A 23771-nucleotide genomic window follows, 5' to 3' on the forward strand; every position below is an offset into this window, starting at 1 on the left:
TTGTGACTGGGATAAAAGTTTATTTTTGCAGTTGATATCACACATCGTCATCCTCATTGGATGACTGCATCCATCCATCCATCCAACTGTGAGGTGTGGTTGCTTTCAGTGACAGTTCGAAAACAGCATATGGCCTTCAATCAATCAATCAATCAATCAATCAATAGCCTACATGCTTTTTAATTACACTAGATTTTTGCTATTTAGCAAGGGCACATTGTATAGAATATATATTGTGGTGATATTTATTTTTATTTTGTCTTCATGAGCATACTCAATATTGGAGTAATCCAGAAGTAATCCAGTTACATAACTTTAATATTATGGTACTTGGATTACGTTACTAACTACATTTTTTAGCAGGTAACTTGTAACTGTAATGGATTACATTTTAAAAGTAACCCTCCCAACCCTGCATGTAGGCTACAATAGAGTAAAAAGTTACAATTTTATTGCTGCAGGAATCTAACAGTCAAATAGCACAAGGTAGATACATTTTCTCAAACATAAATACTATAAAGTACAATCCTAAACAATTGTATGCCGTTATGATAAATTACAAATATATAGCAGGAATATAATCGGACACTTGTTGATATACAGCATATGATGACTCAAATCAATAATCAAATAAACATTACTGGGACATACAAAACCATGACAAGCACATCCATAAAACACAGTTCAGTGCTGTGTTTTTTTTCACCATGTCATCATCGCTCACAATTAATATCAATAAAATATGGGAGTAAATTGTTGAGAAAATGATCGGAAGACACGGTATGACTCCTATATACACAGAGACACTACTTGATATTTGTTCCATGTGGAGTAAAAAGACTTACAAGCATGACAATGACATGTTGCATGTTCAGGTCATTTTACTGGTGAAGCAGCACAAGTTTGTCCAAAAAAAAGAGGGCAGTGGAATAGAAAACGCAACTCACTTAAGCTCCGCCCCTTCAACCTACACCTTAGCAAACGGCATCAAGTCAAAAGTCATCTCAGACTTGCTTGGAACGTCGCCGTGCAGTCTTGCGGTGGCGTTCGTGAGCGGTTCATTGGAGGAAAATGACACCAGACCGTCGCCATGTGACGTTACACGCCGAGGAGAACTCCCATGAAGTCCGAGCCGTTCTGTATCGTAACGGAGGCCCCGGCGGCGTTGTCCACAAAGATGGAGGTGTACTGGCCCGCCTGCAAGAGGGCAACAAATTATGTAACGCATCAGTCCATACAGTCAACTCCCATTTATCATGTGTCCCAGACCCACCCACTCACTATAATTGAAAATCCTTGATATGGATTTTTATTTTATTTTTTAAACAATCACACATTCTTTAAACTCATTTCAACTTATTTATAACGTACTTAACCTTTGCATAATGTTCATTTTGCATGTACACCATTACAGGGTGCAGATGTGCTTCCACCATGTTGAGAGTCTAGTGCACGACTAGCGCACCATTTTCAAAGGGAACGAAACGAGTCACTTCAACTGCCCATGATGGCAGTTGGCAGTGACCACTCCCACAGCGGCGCAGCCCCAGCTCTCACAACTAACCCACCTCCATGTAGTGTTATGCCTCTTTTTGTGGTCTGATAAGCTGTCAGGAAAAAAATATATAATCAGAAGAAGGGTTTATCTTCCACAATCCTGGTCCTCGGAGGCCAGAATCCTGCAGATTTTAGATGTTTCCCTCCTCCAATAGACCTGATTCATATAATCAGTTCCTCACTAAGCTCTGAAGAAGGCTGACAATGATCCTAATCTTTTGACTCAGGTGTGTTGGAGGATGGAAACTGCTGCTCTCAGATGACAAAGCAGGTGCATACATGCTAAACTGAAGACGTGTTTGGCAAGTCAGCTTTTGTTTACCCTTGGATGTTATGATTGAACGTGGCTCACCCAAACGGCTGCAAGAGTTCATTATCTCAGCAAAGTTTTAGTTGTCAATTAATTGATCACTAAGAATGAAAAAAAACATGCCGACTACAGCGGAGGTGCGATTGATTCAGTTTCTACTAGTTAGTTGTGTAAAGTGGGGTATACACATTTTAGTATTTTCCCCCGCTTATAATCCAAATCAGCAAATGGCCAACTGTTGTGCATGTTGTTGGCAATAGGTGTAAAAGGCCGCCAGGTAAATTCACATTTTTGTGTTTAGGTTCAGTAGCTCTGATGGTTTTTACCATAAAACACCTGGGAGAAAACAAAAACAAAAAAAGCCATGTTGGAGTTCATTTAACTCATCCCGGGTTCCCTTCCTGTGTAACATTGTGTCTAAAACTTTGGACAGCGCACCTGAAAAACAGTTTTTGTCACCAAGAGCTAACATGGCCCAGAGGGTGGTGCTGATGGACCGTCCCGCTCACACAACATGCTGCACTTGCTATGTTGTTGTTCTTGTTTGTACGTGGACCAGCGGTTTGAAAAAGTAGGTCAAATGTTAAAAACATAGACGGTGAGCTCCATCCACAACTTCCATGAGCTACTTTTGTCTGTTTAATGCGACACAGAAGTTTACAATAAGAGATATTTTTACATCCCATTAACAATAATATTTCAATACTAACAATTACAGTTGACAATGTAATCCACTACCCATCCTTCCTGTGTTCATATTTGACCAAAATAAATCACCAAATGAAGTAGAAGTCTATTAAAAAGAGAACACAGGTTACTCACCTGGAGCTCCAGGAGTCCCTGAACGCTCACAGTGAAGATCCGGCTGTTACTTTCCAAGCCAACAATCATCTCCAACGAGCTGCAAGACATCAAATATCATTTTTGATAACTACTGCATTGTTGCATAGACATTGGAAACTTTCCTTAGAACGTTTTGCATTCATTAATTCATTTATTTTTTACTTAGGTTTGTATAATGTTGTATGGAGTGAACATATTCCCGTATTAGCAAGCCAACAACACCTGCTGAGTGGGAAGCACTGGCTTATGTTAAGTGGAAAATACAACAACATTTTAATAGCAAAACAATCACGTTTGTCTTCACATGAAAAAAAACATTCTCTGCATTTTTATGATTGCGGTCGAGGAAGGATGTGTTGCAAGAGTGTCTGGAGTGTTGGCTGGGAAAAGTCAAGCTAAGCACTCTTTATATCAACCTCAATTCCACTTAAGTTGGGACATCTAAAACCTAATGGAAACAGAGAATTGAAATTTGAAAATATTTTTCAATATATATTCATTCATTACTTTACAAAACCAAAATATTTAATATTGGAGCTGGTAATCGTTATTCCCTTTTTGTGGTTCTTTTGAATTGCCGTAACATGTGCCTACTCAGACTACCTGCACCTCAAAGAGGAAAAGCACTTGTGTGTGCGTGCGTGTATATAAATGTACACATTTGGGACAGAGACGACAGATGGTTTGAAAGAGGAATGAGGGAGGCCATCTACATCAAGGTTGAGAAACTATCTCTAAAGGCTTACGAGTTAAGATAGCACCTGTCTCCCACACATAATGCTGTCCTTTCATCCCTTCTCAAGAGATTTCATCATTTAGACTCTGACAAATCAGAACAAACAAACACAGCCACTTGTGGCCCCCACAACCATTGTTACAACTGAATGGTATATTAACAAGGACGATTCTACCCAAAGGACCGCCAATGGCGGGCAGAGGGCTCTCTCTATTGCAACAACTATCCTTTTGCATCAGAAAAGAATGACACCATTCTTGGTTGAGACCTGCTTCTTTTTACACAAACTAGTGGCCACAAGGAAAAGAGTTTAAGTGGAGGTGTTTGGTTAGTGTGACCAGACATCCCTGATTTACCGGGACAGTCTCCAATCTTTCCGGGACAGTTGCCGTTTAAGCTTTAAAAGTCCAGAGTCCCGATGGATTTCGCCAGGCCCATTGTTTTGTCCCACTTTTACGCACATTTTCTCTTTTTTTTTTGTCATGTCAGCACGCCATTCATTTAGGCCATGCCAATCACACAGTTGTCATAGCAATTCATATGATAAACAAATTAAAAAGGAATATAAGACGCTTCCTGTGCTTTTACACAGGAACTGCCAAACTGGTTTCGTACAAATTGAAAGAATGTGACGGTTCTGGCCTGAATTCAACTGCAGTGCTCGCAAGCGGTAAAATGACACTGTTACAAAGTAAACTGATGGAAATGGAGAATGTCAAGCACGTCAGATTTATTGGCTTCCTTATAATCATAAAAACATCTCATTGAGGTGATGCGGGTGCCATGATGTTTAAAATGTCAAGTGTTGGTAGAATGCAAGGGGATGCCCCTGAAATTGTACAATTCAGCGATTTGACAAATATTTGCTGGTCACAGTAAACTTTGGAGTTTGATTCACCACTATGCATGACTTCATGCGAGAGTTCAGGTCAGTGAACATCAAAGGATTACACTTGCACATATTTTGCTGTATAGTTCTTCTTGTGTGACTTATTCCAAATGAAGCGTAGCCTCAACACAGAGTGTAAAGAGAACATCAGAAGAAAATAAGAAAGTCCACAGGTTAAGTGATAAGAAATCACATCGTTTTACTTCCTTATAGAGATGTGTGCGGCATCCGTTAGGCGTGTGTTATTGTTTTTATGTCCTCGTATTATCAGTGGATAAATGGCGGAGTTTGCAATTAAAAACAGCAACACTTTTTTGTCATATATGAGAAAACTGTATGACCTGACAGAAGAATTCAATTCAATTTATTTCATTCATTTGTAAAAGAAAAAAGACAATATAAAGCAATATTGAAATTCAAAGTAAAGTAAAAGAAATTAAAGGGGACAGAAAGAAGTAAAACTTGCACTCACTTTCCCTTTTTATAAATTTGGTTTGTATATTAACTGGTAACATTTCATGATGGGCTTGATACAATATTTTAAGGCGGTTAAACTCCATAAATTCATTAAATTTTACAGTTTTTAGTTGTATAATTAATGGATTAGCGTGGTCTCTGTATCCACAACCGCAAACAACACGAATAGCACAATTCTGTAAAAGAAAGATGGATTCAGTGTAGGGGTTTTTTTCTTTTCTTTTTTTTTCCCTTTTTCTGGAGAGGTAGGTTTTGGCTGCACAACTTCACACTTCAATGCAATAGGTCAGGTATGGACCAATCAATGAATGATATAACGATAACAAAGCATTCTTGTTCAATTATTCTTTCTCTTTTTTGAGAACATTAATACAATGGAAATGTCTGTGGAAAAACATCTCTTTGCACTGAATTTAAATGGATTGATAAGGGGAGTCTCTTCAATTGGATGGGAGTGGGCCATGTTCCCTCCCACAATGGCGCAAAATGTCGCAAATGCCCTCGTCTATCTCTGCTAGTCTAGCAAAAGAACGAAAACCCCCACCCATGTGCACAGTTAGACTAGTGCTGAGCACAAAAATAGGGCCAATGAAACTGACCAGAATCCCGGATCAGATTGTGCTTGGCCTCAGAGGATGCACTGTAATATCCATAATGTGTAATACTTACGTGTATCTGTGGCAAAGTGACTCGATGCAGATTAATACACGGATATTGTCCCTGGCCTTTAATTGGGTCTTGCTTCTCTTAACCTCACTGTGATCTGAAATAAAAAGTCCACATTTGCTGTTACATCTAAAGCAATACTCCTGTGTTTACAGTAGAAACTGTAGCACATTATAAAGTCATTTGGATACTATGGTGGTGAAATGTGCAAAATAGCTTTATTAGCATTGCATTGGTGACTTCGGATAACCATTACCAACTTAGCCGTCTATAATAATTTAGGCTATATTTGGACCACCAAGGAAACCTACATACATTTGGAGATAGACCTCCGATGTGTGTGGGAGAGTTGAGCAGAACACAGACAAACATTTTAATTTTTATTATTTAGCATTAGCTTCTGCTCTTGTCTTTGTAGCTTAAAACACGCATGTTTACCGCGGTGGCTTAAAAGTCAATTACACATTGAGGGGACGACTCTAAAGAGAAAGATGCCATTTTAATGTTCAGTTGTTAGGTTGTACATTATTATTATCCATTAACACGGTCTCTCTTTTTTTCTTTAGTTTTCTGGTGTCTTGTCATTTTCACAATTAATTGCATTAATCTGCGTGTCTAAAAAGTTCAATTCAATTCAAAAACCCCAGCAAAGACTTTAAAAAACAAATTCTTATTTGTATCAGTCAACCTTAAACATTTCCTGACAATAATATGTTATATGTGACCTCACTGGTCTAAACATGACATTCTAATTAATATTACATTTGTGGAATATGAGTTATGAAGCAAAATCCATCCGTTTTTATCCATCTGAGGGGGCGGCCATTTTGCCACTTGCTGTCGTCTGAAGATGACATCAATGTTGCGCAGGCCTCAGGCCAATCACAGCTCATCTCTTTTCTGAAGCTGCGCTGTGATTGGTTGTTACCTGAGACCTGAGCAACGTCATCTTCAGTGGACAGCAAGTGGCAAAATGGCCGCCCCCTGAGATGGATAAAAATGGATGGATTTTGATGCTTAACTCATATTAAGTAACTAACGCAATATTAACCAGAATGCCATATTTAGACTAGTGGGACTGCATAGAACACATTATTGTCCCAAAAAATTATCAACTATCAAATATCAGCAATTATTCCAATGCATGCATTTTTGCAATGAGGTTGAATATTATAATTATGAAGCAGCACGAGTAGCCGCTAACTATAAATGTCTTAAATGGATTGTGCATTTTGATTTACCAATGTGGACATTGGCAGAGAACTGGTAGATCCCTGTGATGGGGGCGGTGAATCTGCCAGTAGACTGATCCATGCCCGAGCCTCTCAAGAAGGCTCCCTTGGCTGGTGGCTGAAAATATTGTAAGGTAGAAGTTGCATTTTAGAAATAAATAGCGCTTTGAGGAAAACGTATGTGACAGAAGAAGGAGGCAATTGTACTTTTTGTGAGCAAGCTTTGCGCCTAAAATCTCAAAGTTCCCAGAGAAACATAAGATAATTTACTCTTTGCTGGAAAAAAAATATATATATCTTTGCGACTGGAATTCAGATTTGCACTAAACCAAAGTCGTATTCAATTTTCACTAGCTCATCAGTCTCATCTGGTTACAGGCTACATGTCATCAAGGCTGGACCGGCACAAAAAAAAAATCGGCCCTGGCATTTTGACTTAGGCCTGCCGGCCCGGCCCAGCCCGACTCTTACTTTTTTTTTTCTGGAGAAAAAGCCAGACTCTTACATAACATGTAGTTCTGCCATTTATGTTTATTGATGTTTCAGTTTTGCTATCTATATTCAAAATGGATGAATGGACTCGTCCTTCTAAATTATGGGCCAGTCTCTTGTGGTAAATGTAGGAAAATAATAATTAAAAAGCACTGTATCGGTCTCATTAGAGGCCGGCCCACCGGACAACTGCCCTGCATGCCAGATGACCAGCCCAGCCCTGCATGTCATTATGCTACCATTATGATGTTTAGGATAACCTAAATCATGATTGGTTCATTTATCAGTTGGCTTCAGACCACAACTGATTGTCTTCAGATATTGTGTAAAAAGCACCTGGTTGGTCGATCACGAACAAAAGCAGAGCAAAACAAACTGGTATTTGATTGAAACAGACTCAAAGGTTTTGGTTGTGGCACTTTGAGTTTTTCAATTATCCGAGCATGTCACAACTCCACGCGGCCTGTCTACCTTCGTCTATAAAGGATCTGCTATGCTAGCCTCGTCAACAGGCTTCTTCCACTACAGCAAGCTGTTTCTTACAGTGTCTATTTCTGTCCTCTCCAAAGTGTATTCCAAGTCGCAGACAGAGTGCCTTTTGTGTGCCGTCCAGAGAGTGATGTGTGGAATTGAGCTGATATTTTTGACTGGTTGGTCTTTGGGTGGAACTGCCGGCTTTACCAGTGCCAGTTACCACTGAGGGGATGATGCCTCACACAAACTAAACAATGACTACCAAACACGGATCTCTTCCTACTACTGGCTTATCGCTGAAAAGCAAATGGGTCAGGAAAACAGTTTGCAACCTCTTTAAGGAGGATAAGGACAAATCTTCAGATTGTGTCCACATTTTCACAGGAAAAGGCTTGAGTCACATGCAGTGAGCAGACGGTGGTTGTGAACGTACTGTTTGGAAATTCTGGAGCTCCACCAAAGTCTTCTTGTCAACCACCACGGGTCCTTTAAGTTTGCAATGGAACGCCTCCTCTATCCGCCGGTAGGAGGTCATGTCCTCCCGCAGGGTGAGGAGAGCTACGGGAAGCTGGCTGGAAGTGGCTTGGCGATCCACAGCCACGGCACGTCTCTCTGTAGCCTCTGTTAGAAACACAAGATCATCAGTTAACGTGAACGTAACACTGCAGGTTATGTGCCCTTTACTGGCTGGACAACCAACGTGCCTCTACCTTTTATCATCTCTTTGAACTCTTGGAGAAGAACTTCCTGGGTCACCTCAGCTCCAGGAGTGCCAGGTGGTCCTTGTGGGCCCGGAGGACCTGGAGGACCAGGTGGGCCTGGCTAGGGAAGGACAGAGACTAAACATTAGAAGGCACATTTTGGAAAAGCAAATGCTCATATGTCTCTGGGCTGTAGGCGGGTCACACCGTAACAATGGAGGGCATCTTTTTCTTGACATGCAGCTCTTTTATTATAAGACAAAGACATCCTCTGGTAGCCTATTTGTCTTCTTCACATTCTAGAAGTTACTACTCCATGTACAGAAATCGACTCACTACACGGTGTCTAGCCTTTTAGGTAGCTTACAATTTCCCTTGGTACCAATAAAAAGATGCCAAAAAACGTGGTATGGTATGGTATATATTGTAAATTCGTCTTTCAGGTTAATCTTATTCCGCCATGTAGCAAGAGGAGACATTAGCTAACATAACTTAATAGAAAGGAGGCAGTTTTGGATTCTTTTTTGACATTCTCTGCCTGCCATGGCTTGAGATAGGTTTGATTTTGTCCTTTAGTTAGTCATGATGTGTGTTTTGTTCTGTTTTCCTTGTCTCATCAAGAATTGTCATGTCCTTCCTCACGTGTCAACCAATCAGTGCCCTCAGCCACTTGTGTCTTGCCCAGGTGTGTCTCGTTATGTCAGCCAGTGTTTGTGTATTTATGCTGCATTCGAAGATGGTCGGAAGTCAGACTTTTCCGACTTCAAACCAGGAAGTTTGTACAGGAACGCCCCCTTGAACTCGGAAATCCCACTTGCAAATTTTCACCGAAAGACTTCAATGTGACACAATTTACTCGAGTATAAAACTAAATAGCTTTCTTCATTCATTAATATTTTACATGACTTCACGTAACACAACATATGCGACAGAATTCCGCTATCTCCCTGCATGGAATTATACGGTGAACTGCTAAACTGTATGAAATGTTTATGAAATAAGATAAAAACAATAAATGAAGCAAAATTACGAGAAGTTTGCTGGAGGTCAAAATGAGTTTTGAGGACCAAAATAAAAAACTATTTATCACGATCTGCCATTTTGGTTGTTTACTTTCGCCTCAAACACTTTCAGGTCGAACCTGGGAAAAACCAACACTCTGATATATCCGACTTCCGACCATCCTCGAATGCAGCATGAGCTTCCTGTTTGCTGTCAATCCTTGTCGGTCCATTGTCTGATGAACACAGTTGTCACATCTTGTTGTAGCTGTCAGTGTGACATAATTTTGCAATACGTAAATGTGTTTAATATGTCACACATGACATGACAGCTGCAGTTGTTACCCCTCGCTTTGCCACCCTCTTGTTTAGTTTAGTTTTATTTTGGATTATGGACTTTGTTGTTTTCTTGTTTGCCGCCTGTTCGTGGTTCACCTCCCCGTTTTGATTTAATTCAACATTTTTGGACTTCATTCCTCTGCCTCCTCACTCTGCTTCCCTGCACTTGGGTCCTCAACTACCACCACAACATAACACTGCCATCTTCTTACCAGAGGTCTTTTCCGTTTGCGACATTTTGCTGGGAAGTTGCCAACCGGCCGTTTGACAAAGTCCATCCATGAACCCAATGGATCCACTCTCTGGTTGTCAGAAACCTGCAACCAGAAGGTCAAATTATCTCGGGTTTGCAAAGAAGGGGAAACACTCTAAATGAAATGTAGTGAGCATACAGCATCTGCTTGAAGCTGTGTGGTTTTATATTTGAAAATTTATTTTCCAAAACACTGTAAACAACAATAAAAAAATAAAAATAAATAGACCTTGCACTTCTAATGTGTGTAGTCTGTATGATATTTTGACAGAGCCAAAAGTTGTATACATGGTCTCATTTCTTAGAATAATTTATTCATAGCATTGTAGAAAAGCACTCTTGATTTGCATTATAATATCTTGGGTTTTTTTATGAGCTGTAGTGTACACAATACAATCTGTACAAAATAAAGGAAAACAGGCATGGCAATTTTTTTTTAAATTATTATTAAAAATATTTTCTTTTATTGTGTTTTGGCTGTAACATGAATTTAGTCAACCAATACCACATAAGTCGGGTTTTCCTTTTGAACAAAATATGTAGTGGACACCCGAATCTTGCAAAAATGATGCCCACTACTGATTTTGAGTGTAAAATAAAGTTATTTACATCACCTTAGCCATACTGCATTTCCTAAAACAGCGACCTCCACGCCAATTAATCACCCAATGAATCATCCACATTAAATAAACAATGTAATTATCTGATACCATACCACTCCATTTGAAATGGCGTTTGTGAAGCTAAACTTAATTTTTTTATTTTTTTTATCATAATTTACTTGTGGGGTAACAATTACCTTTCTAACAAACACCTTATCCATAATAGGTACCTGGTACTCTCTGCAGCTAATAAAAGTGCAAGGCTATTATATCAGGAATAGGAAGTATTCCAAACATTTATGTGTACATACATATTTTGCAATACTATATAAATATGTTGTCAATATAATGTTATAAATTAGTCAATGTTGTACATTCATAGTTCAATTTAAGAAGTAATTTAAAGATAATAGTAATTTTAAAGACTCAATTAGAAGTCCTTCTGTGTCTCTTGCACAATTTAATTCATTGGGAAAACTAAATGCAGGTTTTGGATTTACCATTTTAAGTTAGGCAAGGGCTCTTTCCAAAACAATCAATTACTGTATTGCAAATTTTGTCCTTCGAGATATTGTATTTTACTAGGGCGCCATGTCAAATCGTATTTTCCCAAACAGCCTCAGACAAATATAAACACAGTGAATGATTTCTTAACATGTGGAATGTTCCTTGAGCAAGATGGTTAAAAAAAACAGACTCTGCAATTGCACGTACGTTTCGTGGACTGTCTACACTTGTTTATAATAATAACATAACAACACATTGCAATTGTGTGTACTATATACCCAGGCTCCATATGATTTCATTTTGTTAGTCTACCTTTCAATGTGTCTGAAATAACTCACTTATGATAAGTTACTGCCCGGCCTCCATTAGCCAGGCATGAAATATTCCAAGATATCTGGACACAACTTTTTCATGCATTGCACCGTACAATTTGATTTATGTCAAACCAGAGCTTGAGTGAATTCCAATTGCATCAATCTTAAGCAGCCTTTCACCAAACGTCAAAGGCTTGCAGTCGAGATAGATGAGGAGATAAAGACGAGCCACGAAAGGTGAGTCGTCTGAAATGGAATTTGTTTAGGTTTGGCAGCAAGACGCAGATCACTTATCTGCAAAACCAACACAACATTTTTTTTTCACTGTACAAGACCTGCCTCTTGTTCCACTGCAATAAAAAAAAAAGAGTGGCTTCTTGTTTGTCTTCTCAATGTGCTGGAATCAAAACACTTTTTCCCCCTCAAATATTTGGAGTTTCTCTTCTGTCTGACAGCAGACTAAATAAACAAGTTCAAATGTTGGATTTTCTTCCGTTTTTGTTGTGCTTCTGAGGCTGGGAAACACACAACAGCAATTTTTTTGTATGTTTTTTTTTAAAATGACAACTTATGAGACTACTTTTCCGGCCCCCGATACAGTTTCCATAAAACACATCCTCGTGGTAATTTTCCACTGAGAGTTTTTAAGAATAAGTGCAGTTTTAAAGGGATATTGTGTGGGGGGGGGGGGGGTGCGTGTGGGTGTGTGTGGGGGTGTGGGGGTGTGGTAGCCAGCATAATGGGCACTATTTTCATGCCCAGCACAAGTCTAACCCCGCGCATTGGTGGAGTTTTCTTTTTATGGGGGACATTTCCATTTACATGCACAGTGAGAAATCTGTGTTTGCGCCGTTGTGGGACTGGACACAGCCGGGTTGATTTCCAGCTCACCTCATTCGCTATAAATTCAGCAGAGGATTGGGGTACAGTCTACGCTGCAAAAGCATAACCGACGCACGAGAGTCCATGCAGGAAATCGGCACATGCAAATGTTAATAAGGAACTGCAAGAAGATCTCTAGGCCTACTTGTGGATGATGTTGTAAATTGGCTGCTGCGAAGTGTGCAGTTAGAGACAGCTTTCCAACCTGATTGCATCTGTGTGTGACAACCCGAACCCCCACCCCCCACCACCCCTGCATTTAATAAAGCATGCGGAATCTGCATGTGCCTGGATCAAATCCACCAAAATCACGGTACAGCACCTGCGCCACAACTTAGACCTGGCATCACCTGGTCTAAAGTCTAGTCTACTTCTGTCACCAAATTGTCAGGCATGTAATAGAAAATCTCCTCGGTCTGCCGGAATGCCCAGCAAGGCGCAGCGCGGTCTGCAAATGTCTCAAGCTTGCACCCGTGCGCCGTGCTACAAAAATAGGTTGAAAACTGTAAAACTAGGCAATGGGTTTCTCTTTTGTTCTTAATAAGCAAGAGATTTGACATTTTTGGAGCATTATGTTATCATCACTGGTTAGCTTGGCAACTAAACAGTAACAACCAGAGTGCAGGAAGTCAGTACACAGCATTTCTCTAGCCAAGCAGCCATCATTGTAAAGGCTCTTGGTTGTTATTATTAAAGGATCTCTGTGCAGTTTGTCACTTTTTTACTCGCGACTGCCACCTCTGGCTGAAAGCGTAACTGCAGCATCTGCGTCAGGCTCGTTCATGGTGCGCGTGCGAGTATGTGCACGTTCTTAAAGCGACAGTCACAGTTGACAAACAAAGACATGACTTTAAATGAGGTAAGAAAACTCCGCCCCTTCCCTCCCCAAAGAAACTGTGGAGTGTGAGGGTCCGCACACTCTACTGTAAAGGGAAGATAAAAGCTGATAGGTGTAGTTAGAGTAAAACAGTCAGGGCTCTTCGTGCTCATCTGGGCATTGGTGGAGCATGCATGATGTAAAAAAAAAAAAAAAAAAGCTTTAATATTACCTTTTTAAATGGCACAAACAACAACATTAATGTGTTTTAAGAGCAAATATTGCAAATGTTCTACAATGACTGCGATGGAGAGTTAATTAATTAATAATTAAGGCCTTAACCCAGAGTGCCCTGGCAAGAACCCAACAAGCATTGAGTTCTGTGAACTGTGAAATTAAAGCAATAACTCAACAACACGATGTTACTATTAGCCTTTGTTTTTACATTTTGCGGAAAATTAAAGGTTAGGTTAGCTAAGTTGTGGTTAACGTTGCTTACATTATTTGTATACAAGTATGTCAAATGTCACTTGCAGTTTCTTATCTACTTTTATTTGTATTTTACTTGAATGTTTTTGACTTAGATCCTGGAACAAATCATTTCTATTTCGATTGAAGGAATCTTTTTATTTGATGTAATATTTCCAAAGTGAACCAATGTTTTCATTGTCTTAAATGTTTACCTATGAATTATTGAATAATGAATTATGAGTTGAAGGTTGTGTATAATAGTATTTTAACCCTAAAGCTGGTATTTTAGGGGAGACAAAAGCCACTCATTCCAAAGTAAGTCAAAGCTTCACATCAGACATGTGAGTCATTATAGGGCTGGCTTTGCCTACATAATAAAGACAGCATATCATTAACAGGTACTCACCCGTACACGGAGCTTGTTATCCTCTTAAAACACTCACACAATCAATCAAACTATTAAAATTTTGCCCCTCAAGGATTTTCTGTACTCAAGGATGAATGCCAACAGCCAAGGTAATTATGACCTTAATTTACGAGCTAAAAATCACAGTAATTATTCTATAAATAATTTAATCCTCATAACGAATGACGCACTTGTTCAGTTGTTGTGAACTGTTTCAACACAATGGAATGTTCTGATGGTTTGATCAACTTCAAAGAAAGTTTCTTACAGCCTGTTAAAATACATTTGAAATCAAAACAAATAAAAACTGTTGTTTCCATTTGTCTGCACAACATGCATAATTTGTGTATTTTATAACCACCACAATAATGACAGTACTGACATACTGCACGTCAGATTAGAAACCCACATATATGTAAACAAAGGATATTCAAAAGAGGGTTTGGATGAAAACTTGGGATGACGAGCTTTTGGTGTGTTTTGTTTTGTTTTGTTTTGTTACATGGCGACAATGGCAACTGTGGCTTAAAGTACATCAGGAATTGGTCAGGAAAGTCATAGGGCCCTATTTTGGTGCCCTACGCAAGTCTAGCGCAAAGCGCAAAGGTGTAACTGTCCGCATGGGTGGAATTTTCTTCCATTTGGTAGACCTGCGTGGTTAGAAACGTGCGTTTTCACCATTGTGCGAGTGAACACAGCCAGTTTGCTGCCCGGCTCCTCTCATTCAGCATAGGAGAGGCGCACGGTCTACGTGGCGGAAGCATGAACTGACGCTGGTTGCTCTGTAGTAGACACTTGGGAGACCGCCTTCCACCCCTGATTGTACGTCCGTGTGACACATCCACCAATCACATCGACAGAACTCAGAATTGGTCTTGCCTGCACTTCGATCAAATCAAAGTTCGCGTTACGCCACCTGTGCCACAACTTAGACCTGCTTTCATCTGCTCTAAAGTTTAGTCCACTAAATTCTCACGTGAGCCGGGGCCTAGTAAAAAAAAATGTCCTTGGTCCACCTGCCAAATTCCCAAACACACAGAGATAAAAAAAAAATTTAAATTAATAAAAATGATCATAATGTGCCACATTGAAAGTACAATTCAATTGGCTGCTTCTATGGAAAGGGGGCAGAAGCTGTCGGAATGTCAGGTGGTTTAGGTGTGTAGTGTTCTGTTGTGTTGACCAGGGGCAGGAGTTGGGAAAGGAGGTATCCAAGGCAAGATGAGTTTAAAAACACCTAGGCAGTATTGTGAGCCATTTTGGGCTTTTTGATTGGTTTTGACCAAGGCATTTCAAAATTGACCAAGCCATTTCAAAATTGACCAAGCCATTTCAAAATTGACCAAGCCCTTTCAAAATAAAATACTGCCCACGGATTAAGAGAATTTTGATTGGCAACTTCTTTGTTCTTGTAACGTGCAAGTCCTGAAGAGTGGTAAGAGGGGCAAAGATTCATTTGATGCAATTCTAACTGCACTGATGTTTTCAAGTGGGGATGGAGCGGGGCCCTGGTTCCAGTCTGACAGCTGACAAAGAACACCGGGGCCCCATGTTTGATCGCTACCGATGCACGAGTGCTTGGAAGTAGCCTCGTCAGTCAACAGCCGCAACTGAGAGAACGTGTCAAGTCGTCTGCCTGTAGATGAGAGGCTTTAAATCTGCTCGACAGCATTTACGCTGCTCCGTGGTGCTCCAGGCCATGCCACAGACACACCAGTCTGGAAATGGACCAGAACAAGTTTTGGTTTTGGTTAAAAAAAATATATAAAAATATTATTATTATTATCATTTCTATTAATATTATTTATAGCAATCATTTTGCTAAAAATTAGATGCAACATTGAGATCAGACGTCATGGACCCTACAAAATGGCCAGCAAGCTTATTGTTTATGTTCCTGTTCATTACAAATTAGCCTTGAACTACATTCTGCCACAAAAGAAATGATTGGTTGTATGTGAATAATCCTTATAAGTACCTGTAATAGGGTTAGTTTGTCTAGTTTGGGGGGAAATGGTTGACTTCATATGTATTAATTAATGAGAAAATATGGCTGAGGGCTTCAAAAATTCACACAGTGAGTACTCTCGGTTCTCCATCTCAAGCTTTGCCTGTATTTTCAATTAATTTTGCTCAACTTTACAAGTGCTCAAGCTCAAGTTAGCAAACAGGGGCAGAGAGCTGTGTTTTGTTGCTGATAAAAAAGAAAGAAAGTGTTGCACAGGCAGGCTTAAGGCTGGATAGACAGGATGATGAAGAGCCTTATAATCCTCTCGTTATTTTCCATGCCTGTGCTGCTCCCTGTGCAGTCATCCATGCATGGCTGGATGGGGATCACAGTGCACCCATCACAACCTGAGAGGAAGGGATCCCGAGGCGGTGCACGATAAGAGCATCCTGCTAACCTGAGTGCATCCAATTTGCTGACATGAGTCAAATCATCTTGTGGAGATTGCCTGTTGTGAATGTTTGTGGCTATTGAAATCAAATACAGTACAATTTGAAATTCCACCCATATTCTTAGGGGAAATACACCTCTAAAAGTCGTACATAACTTCAACACTGATCAACATCAGCATATCTTATCAGAATTCAGTTCAGTTAGCACATGGGCTGCTTTTCATTCCAAGCAGCGTCAACAAGGGACGTTAAGAGAAGAATGATATGTTAAGTAAGCAGAATCAAATTCGAAGCAGTAACACTCCAGTGTCACCAGACGTGTCACCGTCAGAGAGGCGTTAGAGGTTGATCTAAAATGTCCCCCAGAGGAAACAAAAGTGCAGCCATTTATCAACACGCCGGGTGTGATGTTTGACTTGACTCCCCCAATTACAGCCATTGCGGATTCCTTGGAGCGCTCAACAATGACAGATTGCTCTCATCTTTTGTTTGGAGAGCAATGAGGCTTACATTCTCCTAAAGGCTTTTAAATTGGGACAATGTACTGTATAATAAAAAGTCCACATCTCGCTATTGTAATGACAGTACTTTCAAATGAAAAACGATCCAAGGTTTGCCCACAGCAAGCAGCCCACACGCAGGATTGGTCATCTTGAAAAAGTGTTTCCAGTTGGCATGAGGGTGAAAAATGTAAATGCGGAGTGTAAATGTTTGGCTCGTTTGACAACACACATTTCACGCCAGGACACCTCTACCAGAAATGTTGTTCTCCATGCCATGTGTTGAGTGATAAACTTACTAAATAAGCAGTCTGAGTGGTTACAGGGCACACTTTTGCCTCTGAACGCAGAAGTGTGGCGAGAGAAGTAATGACGAGCTTTTTGTTGTTTAGGTCAAGCTGGAAGTTTCGGTTGTCATCACTCATCAGAGGGGACAGTATGGAAAAAACACTCGTCTGGCATCTTTAGGAGGCCGTTTACATGACAACACCATCTAGTAAAACATTTTTGTTAAATTGTGGTAATTAATTAATTAATTATAAAATATATATTACAAACTCCGGTAGAGTTGTCACAACAATATTTGTGCACAAGTTACAAAAGAGAGGAAAACCACAATGTCACTTTGTAAAGAAATATGTCACGCATGCACACAAACGGCATGGCCTCCCGGTTATTTTGAATCGACTTCATCAGACTTCATGAGTGGGTTTAAAATGTGACAAAGCTTATGTTTGACACATTAGCAATGCCGTGGTCTGCTATTGTTGTGGTTGGCAGGCTTGGAACGGAAAACATGTACCGCCGTTACGTAATCAGATTACAAAAAAATGTAACTGTCTTCCCTTATCAGATTACAGGTACATTTATTAAAAATGGGGATTACCTCAAGAGATTACAATTTCTACGATGAGAGAGAGAGAGAGAGAGAGAGAGAGAGAGAGAGAGAGAGAGAGCACGCCCGTGCGAGTGGGACCGTTGCTACATGTCGGGGAGGTGGGGACAAACTAATTGACTAGTCGTGTCCTCCACACGCGGGCAGTTTCAAAAAGCTTCACGAACGGGAGGAGGAAATGACGACCAGTATTCATTGGAACTTACTCGGAGCGAAAGTTTGAGCTGAGAGTCCAGCGGCATGCTACGCGCTGTAGCTTCCTGCTAGCTAGACCGCTAGCCTACATCCATAATGTGATTTACACCTTACAAACAAATCTTCCTCCCACCAATTCACTATTTAAACATCACACACAACATATACACGGCTAAACTTGTGACTGGGATAAAAGTTCATTTGCAGTTGATGTCACACATCGTCATCTTCATTGGATGACTATCTATCTATCTATCTATCTATGGTTTCAGTGACAGTTCGAAAACAGCATATGGACATCAATCAATCAATCAATTAATCAATCAACCAACCAACCAATCTATAGCCTCCATGCTTTTTAATTACACAAGGATTTTTGCAATTTTTAGGCTGCCCGGGTGCCTATCACCCCCGCAAATAGCAAGGGCACATCGTATAGAATATATATTGTGGTGATATTAATTTTTGGGAGTAATCCAAAGTAATCGAGTTACATTACTTTAATATTATGGTACTTGGATTACGTTACTAACTACATTTTTTAGCAGGTAACTTGTAACTGTAACGGAATACATTTTAAAAGTAACCCTCCTAACCCTGGTGGTTGGGAAATACTTGTGCAAGGGGAGAACACTTAACACAGCTTGTTTTCAGCATTTCAACGTCAACGTAAAATCTACTCTACTCTGATTGTGGGAGATGAAAACAATGTTAGTGGGGAGGGAGAAGAGGGGATTTGAGGGGGAGCTAATCCTTACCAAGGTGTTCTCTTTCAGGATCCATTCTAACAGATTTTGTGAGGACCTTACACAGTAGGTTGTCCCACTTTCCAGGGCCGCACCGCCCCCCGATTGGATGTCCCAGACACAGCGGAGTCAGACCGAGTCTTTGAATGACAGAATCAATTGACTGGGAAGAACACTGCCACGGTTCTCAAAATATCCGCCCACCTAATGTTCAGAGGAATTACATCATGACACAGGGCCTACTATGGTGAACCTCGAGTAGGGTAGGTGAGCGTTGGGAAGGCATTTTTTAGAAAACGAGACACCCCCGCACCCTGTGGGATGGGACAGAGGATTGGAATCCGAGCGGGCTATAATCTTCCTCAGACTTAAGAGTTGACACAAGGTCATTCTTCATTGGTTCTGCTTTTACAGGGCGGCCCAAGCCAAATAAACAGCAGCGGACCACAACCACCTACATGGTGTTTTATAGATACAAAGGAGAACTCACTGCATGTTTCCACGGGACTAAGATTCCAAAGGTAGGGGCGAAGGGAAAGAAAGCTAGTATATAGGACAGTATGCCAACATAATGGGTGGGCTGAAAGCAAACAACTTGCCTGGTGGAAAACCATCACAAATATTCATCGCCAGTAATAAACCAATAAACAAGCACCCCCACATTCATTGTTTGGGTGCCCTTGAGCAAGGCATACAACTCCCACAGGTGCTGGAAAGGATTTTTTTTTTCTTTTTGGCCTCGGCAAAACATATTGAATAGCAAAACAGAATTAACTGCGAAGAAGGTCCCAAAAAACTTCACTGGGCTCTGTGTTACTTAAGATGCAACAGCTAGTTAGCGGCGAGCTTTGGCTGGCTACTAGGGCGCCTAAACACATTGCGGAGTCTCTCTCTCTCAGTAATCATCAATTCCGTGGTGGTGAATATTTCTAACAGGTATCATTCTCATAAAAGGATGGCCAAAAAAAAGACGGAGAAGCCATGCTAATTGCTAAGCTAACCTAAAGTGGACACAGCTAGCATATTTAACACTGAAATTAAGTGCTTGAGTGATCGAATAAACTTTTCACAGACGTCTGCCTGGAACATTGTTAAACCGGAGAACATCCAACTTTGAACAGAATAAATAACAGGCATATAAATAAGTGTATGGACTCTGGAGGGAAGGTTATTCTCTCCTGAACCAGGTATGAATTAACTTCTGTTCCAGTGTAGGTTAGCTAGAAGGTGTTGCTTATAAGGTTAGAAGTCAGTAAAGTTATTGCTTGTTTTCACAATAAAAGTCCCGAGTTTTGATTTTCACTTTTGAGGTCTGCACAATAAATGTTTGCAAAATGACATTACGGCAGATCTTATCTTTGTTTTTGGAATTATTTATTTTTCTTTTCACTTAAAAAAATATATTTATTTTAAAGACAGGAAAATACAGATTGCTGTGATACACACTGTGAATTTAAGAAATAAAAGCTGTTGATTCTATTAAAAAAATTAATAAAGAAAAAAAATTGTTCTTCAGTTGCTTCAGCTCCCTGGGATAAACCTGAAAAAAAATTGAAATTTGTTCCTCAAATTAAGTCTTGGATTTATTTATTTTTTATTGCTCTGTAATGAAAAAAAAAAACAAATTTGAGGAATTATTTTAGTATTTATTTATTGATTTATTTTTTATATTTAAATTATCCTAAGAATTTTTTTTTATATGCATTTTAACCAGAGGCACATAAAATTACATAAAAATTGTCAATAGTCACTTTTGGTGTGTATTTCAGCACACACTACTGTACGTGACCATGTCCATAGCAGCCAAAGACTCCAGGTTGACCTCCTTGAGAACTGTATCTGAGAAACGAACAATTATCAGCTGCATGTAGTCTAACTGCAGCAACTTTCTGATTTATTTTTTTCACGGATCCAAGCTGATCATCACAAGGCTATGCGGTGACAATTTAGCACTATGTGACACTGAGGGATGGTCTCCAGAAATCGACGATTCACACTACTCGTCCTGTGAACTGATGGATTTAAGTTCTCGCTGTGGGGTTCCAACAGTTGCAATGAGCATGTTGATAGCATTCAATCTACCACATACTCAAGCATCTGCTTGTAGAACTTCCCGATGGAATCTTCTTCAATGTTAAACAAAACATCTGTGTGCAATATTTTGTGCTTCCTCTACTTTGAAGTTATAGATTTTACCCCTCTGTTTTTTTAACATTGTGATGGGATTTTGTGACTTTTGTTCCTGCCATCACAAAATTATCATAAAAGTCTTCGACATCATTCTGCATTCTCTCAAAACTCATTTTAGGAGGGCATCTCCTCAATCACTATGGCGTGGGCATGGTCATTAGGGCTTGTGGACTGACAGTCAAAGACACCGAGATGTCAACTTAAAGCAAGCAAGATAAGTTCACAATGCACCACAAGCAAGACGTACCATCTGGTAAAGCACTTTGAGATTGGTGAACGTGCCATGAATGTGGATGAGTGGCACCAGCAGCTGAGCATCTACGCTGAAGTCCGAAGACAAAGTATGATTTACCCTCTGGGAAATCCCGACTGATAAGTGAGTCCAACCTGTTGTCGGTCACACGGCTGCACCGGGATGCTAAGCACTGAATCGAATGCACTATTTATTATGCCTTCCGGGACAGCAGTCACCCCAAAAGCCAAACCTGCAGCCAGTAGGCACCACTGAACTGGCGAGATTTTAGCTAAATGTTTCGACGCAATCTGACATTGGCTGAGCTTGAAGGACAAAATGACGGCAAGTGATCAAGAAATAATAATCCAACAAAAACACGTCATTGTTGTTTTACATCTAGTTTCAGAAGAAGCATGTGACTCCTGTCTGGCATTAAACCCCCTTATTTGTCCCCAGAGTAGTTGGAGGACATTCACACTAGATTTCACACTAATTGATGCTCTGATCAGCCGTTAGCAGTGCACATTCCTGGCATACCCGTGGAAGTCATCCATTAAGAATTTCACACATTTCGATGCGGCCTGCTGAGGTTTGACCCGAGAGGTCACACCTGTCCCCTGCAACCGTTCCGCTTTTCCGCTCTGGGACTACAAAGTGGTGATAAATCTGTTCATGTCACTTATCATTACCTTGTTGTTAAAAAGCGACCGTAATATGGTACAATTATAAATTGTTTTCAAGTGTTTCAGTCACTACCTTGGGAATTCCAGACTCTTCTTCGCTGTTGGACAAAGTCACGTTGTAGGTCTCTGTGTGTTGCAGTGGTGTCTCCTTCTGCTTTTTCCTCTCCTTTCTTGCTTCTACTCCATCCAAGATGCAGTAAGTCCAACATATGCAAAGCGCCACAATCAGGGGAGCAGTCCCACACCACATCTCCAAAAGATTTCACCAGGTTCCTGATGGAGACGGAATACTCTTGAGGAAGGATGCTCACCAGCCCCCGGTGTCCTGAATGATGAGAAGGAGCCAAAAAGAATGCAGAAAGTCCAAGAGACAGTCACACTGACTACTGCAGCTGAGCCCCCCCACCCCCCTCACCCCGCTTCGGCCACTTGGTGCAGGCTTACTCAACTATGAAATGTTTCGAGCAGAATGCTCCGAGGGAATGACACATGGGCTCAGATCTGACAGCAAATAAACCCATTAGTGAGATTTTTCACGCTTTCTGCTCTGTTGGGGGGTGAGCTGAAAGATGGGAGGTAGGGGGGGCAAGGGGGTGTACCAAAAGAAGCAGCAGAGAGGAGGGGTGTCCAAAACTTGAGGCTTTGCAGCGGCTGCTTCTTCTCACTCTCACTGTGCAGTGGATCCGGCAAAGGGATGCGGTAATGACTTGAAGTCGAAGGTCAGCCAAAGTCGGGGGGGTTCTGAAAAAGGTGTTGTCTGTTATCCACTTATGGGACAATTAGACACAATGGTGGGAGGGTCCAGTCTTGCGAATCTCTTCCCTGTGGTTCCTTTTGAATATTCCTTAATCCTATCACAGGGTCGAACTGCAATCTTTCTACCGCATGACACTCAGGTGCCGTGGGGTTTTGCTGAAGGTCGCCTCCCCCCCAGCAAACTCACATCTGTTTGACATCACACGTCAGGAATGACTTTTGGCGTTGGGCTCTGTGTATCCATGTTCTCCCCTGTTCGCATTCTGGGTGTTCAGGAGGCAGCACGGTGGAGTTTTTATCATGAGCCACCCTCCCACCCCTCTCCTGCTCCACTGTTGGCAAGAGCACAAGCTGGCCTAGGTCTGTTTTATCTCACCTGAAGCACAAGAGGTACTTTGGCAACAACTTGCTTATGCATGAGAAGTATGTTCAGACGTGTGGATCTCCAAAAATCCTACGCTCAGATCCAAGTTGCCTTGAGCAGATTCATCTAATCTTATCTTTAATAAACCTGCTGGAGAGATGTAGGGTAATTTGGCAATTTAAAAAGTAATTCTTACCTGGTGGGTGGGTGGAAGGGGGCAACTGGTAATAACTGTAATCAGTGCAAATTTGTGTACAAGAAAATTATTCTTATCTGCGTAAACTGTCAAAATACTTACCTCTCGATTCAGATTTTAGTTTGCAACCTTATATATTTTAGCCTTGTGCCACCCAGCGGCAACAGCGTGAAGTACACCTATGAAATCCCCACCCTTCTCCACCTTTATCCCCGACTCGTCTTCGTGGTGTCGCCATAGAGATATATCTATGCTGTAAGGAACATGATACCTTACATCGACGGCGCCGCCATATTTTATGTGGCAAAGTAGGGCGATAGATTGTACACTCCAATAATGAAACCACCAGCCTCCAAAGAACCTTCTTATTTCACAAATTGCCCCCAAGAGTAACTACTTGTTGGATATAACTTGTGTTAATAATGTAGGTTTTCCAAAAACAAAACGCCGAGAAAGCAAGGGAAGATCAGCTGTCAAAAGGGGCAGTGGCTTTACTAATAGTCAGTCTGGCAGGGATTGCCTTTACTAGTAGGCTACAGTTAAGTTTATTTAAAGCCCTGAATAAATAAATAAATAAATAAACTGTTCATCGAAATTTGTTAATGTGCTCTTTGTTCCGAAATGAATCACTTGACAAACGTT

At 40.7% G+C, this 23771-nt stretch overlaps 1 protein-coding gene across 1 annotated transcript; it reads right to left on the reverse strand.

The window, feature by feature from the left end:
• c1qtnf12 (C1q and TNF related 12) lies at nucleotides 1-22816 on the reverse strand. The gene is made up of 8 exons (XM_086069384.1): nucleotides 21887-22816; nucleotides 9930-10034; nucleotides 8387-8498; nucleotides 8110-8297; nucleotides 6720-6828; nucleotides 5482-5575; nucleotides 2690-2768; nucleotides 1-1197 (listed from the first exon to the last, which is right to left on the reverse strand). Exons 1-8 carry the CDS (start codon nucleotides 22061-22063, stop codon nucleotides 1099-1101), a joined length of 963 nt encoding a protein of 320 aa, XP_085925510.1. The 5' UTR covers nucleotides 22064-22816; the 3' UTR covers nucleotides 1-1098.
• Nucleotides 22817-23771: the final 955 nt, after the last annotated feature.

The sequence above is a fragment of the Leptonotus elevatus genome, chromosome 2 (assembly GCF_054856555.1).
Source record: "Leptonotus elevatus isolate MCC_2025b chromosome 2, RoL_Lele_1.0, whole genome shotgun sequence".
NCBI lineage: Eukaryota > Metazoa > Chordata > Actinopteri > Syngnathiformes > Syngnathidae > Leptonotus > Leptonotus elevatus.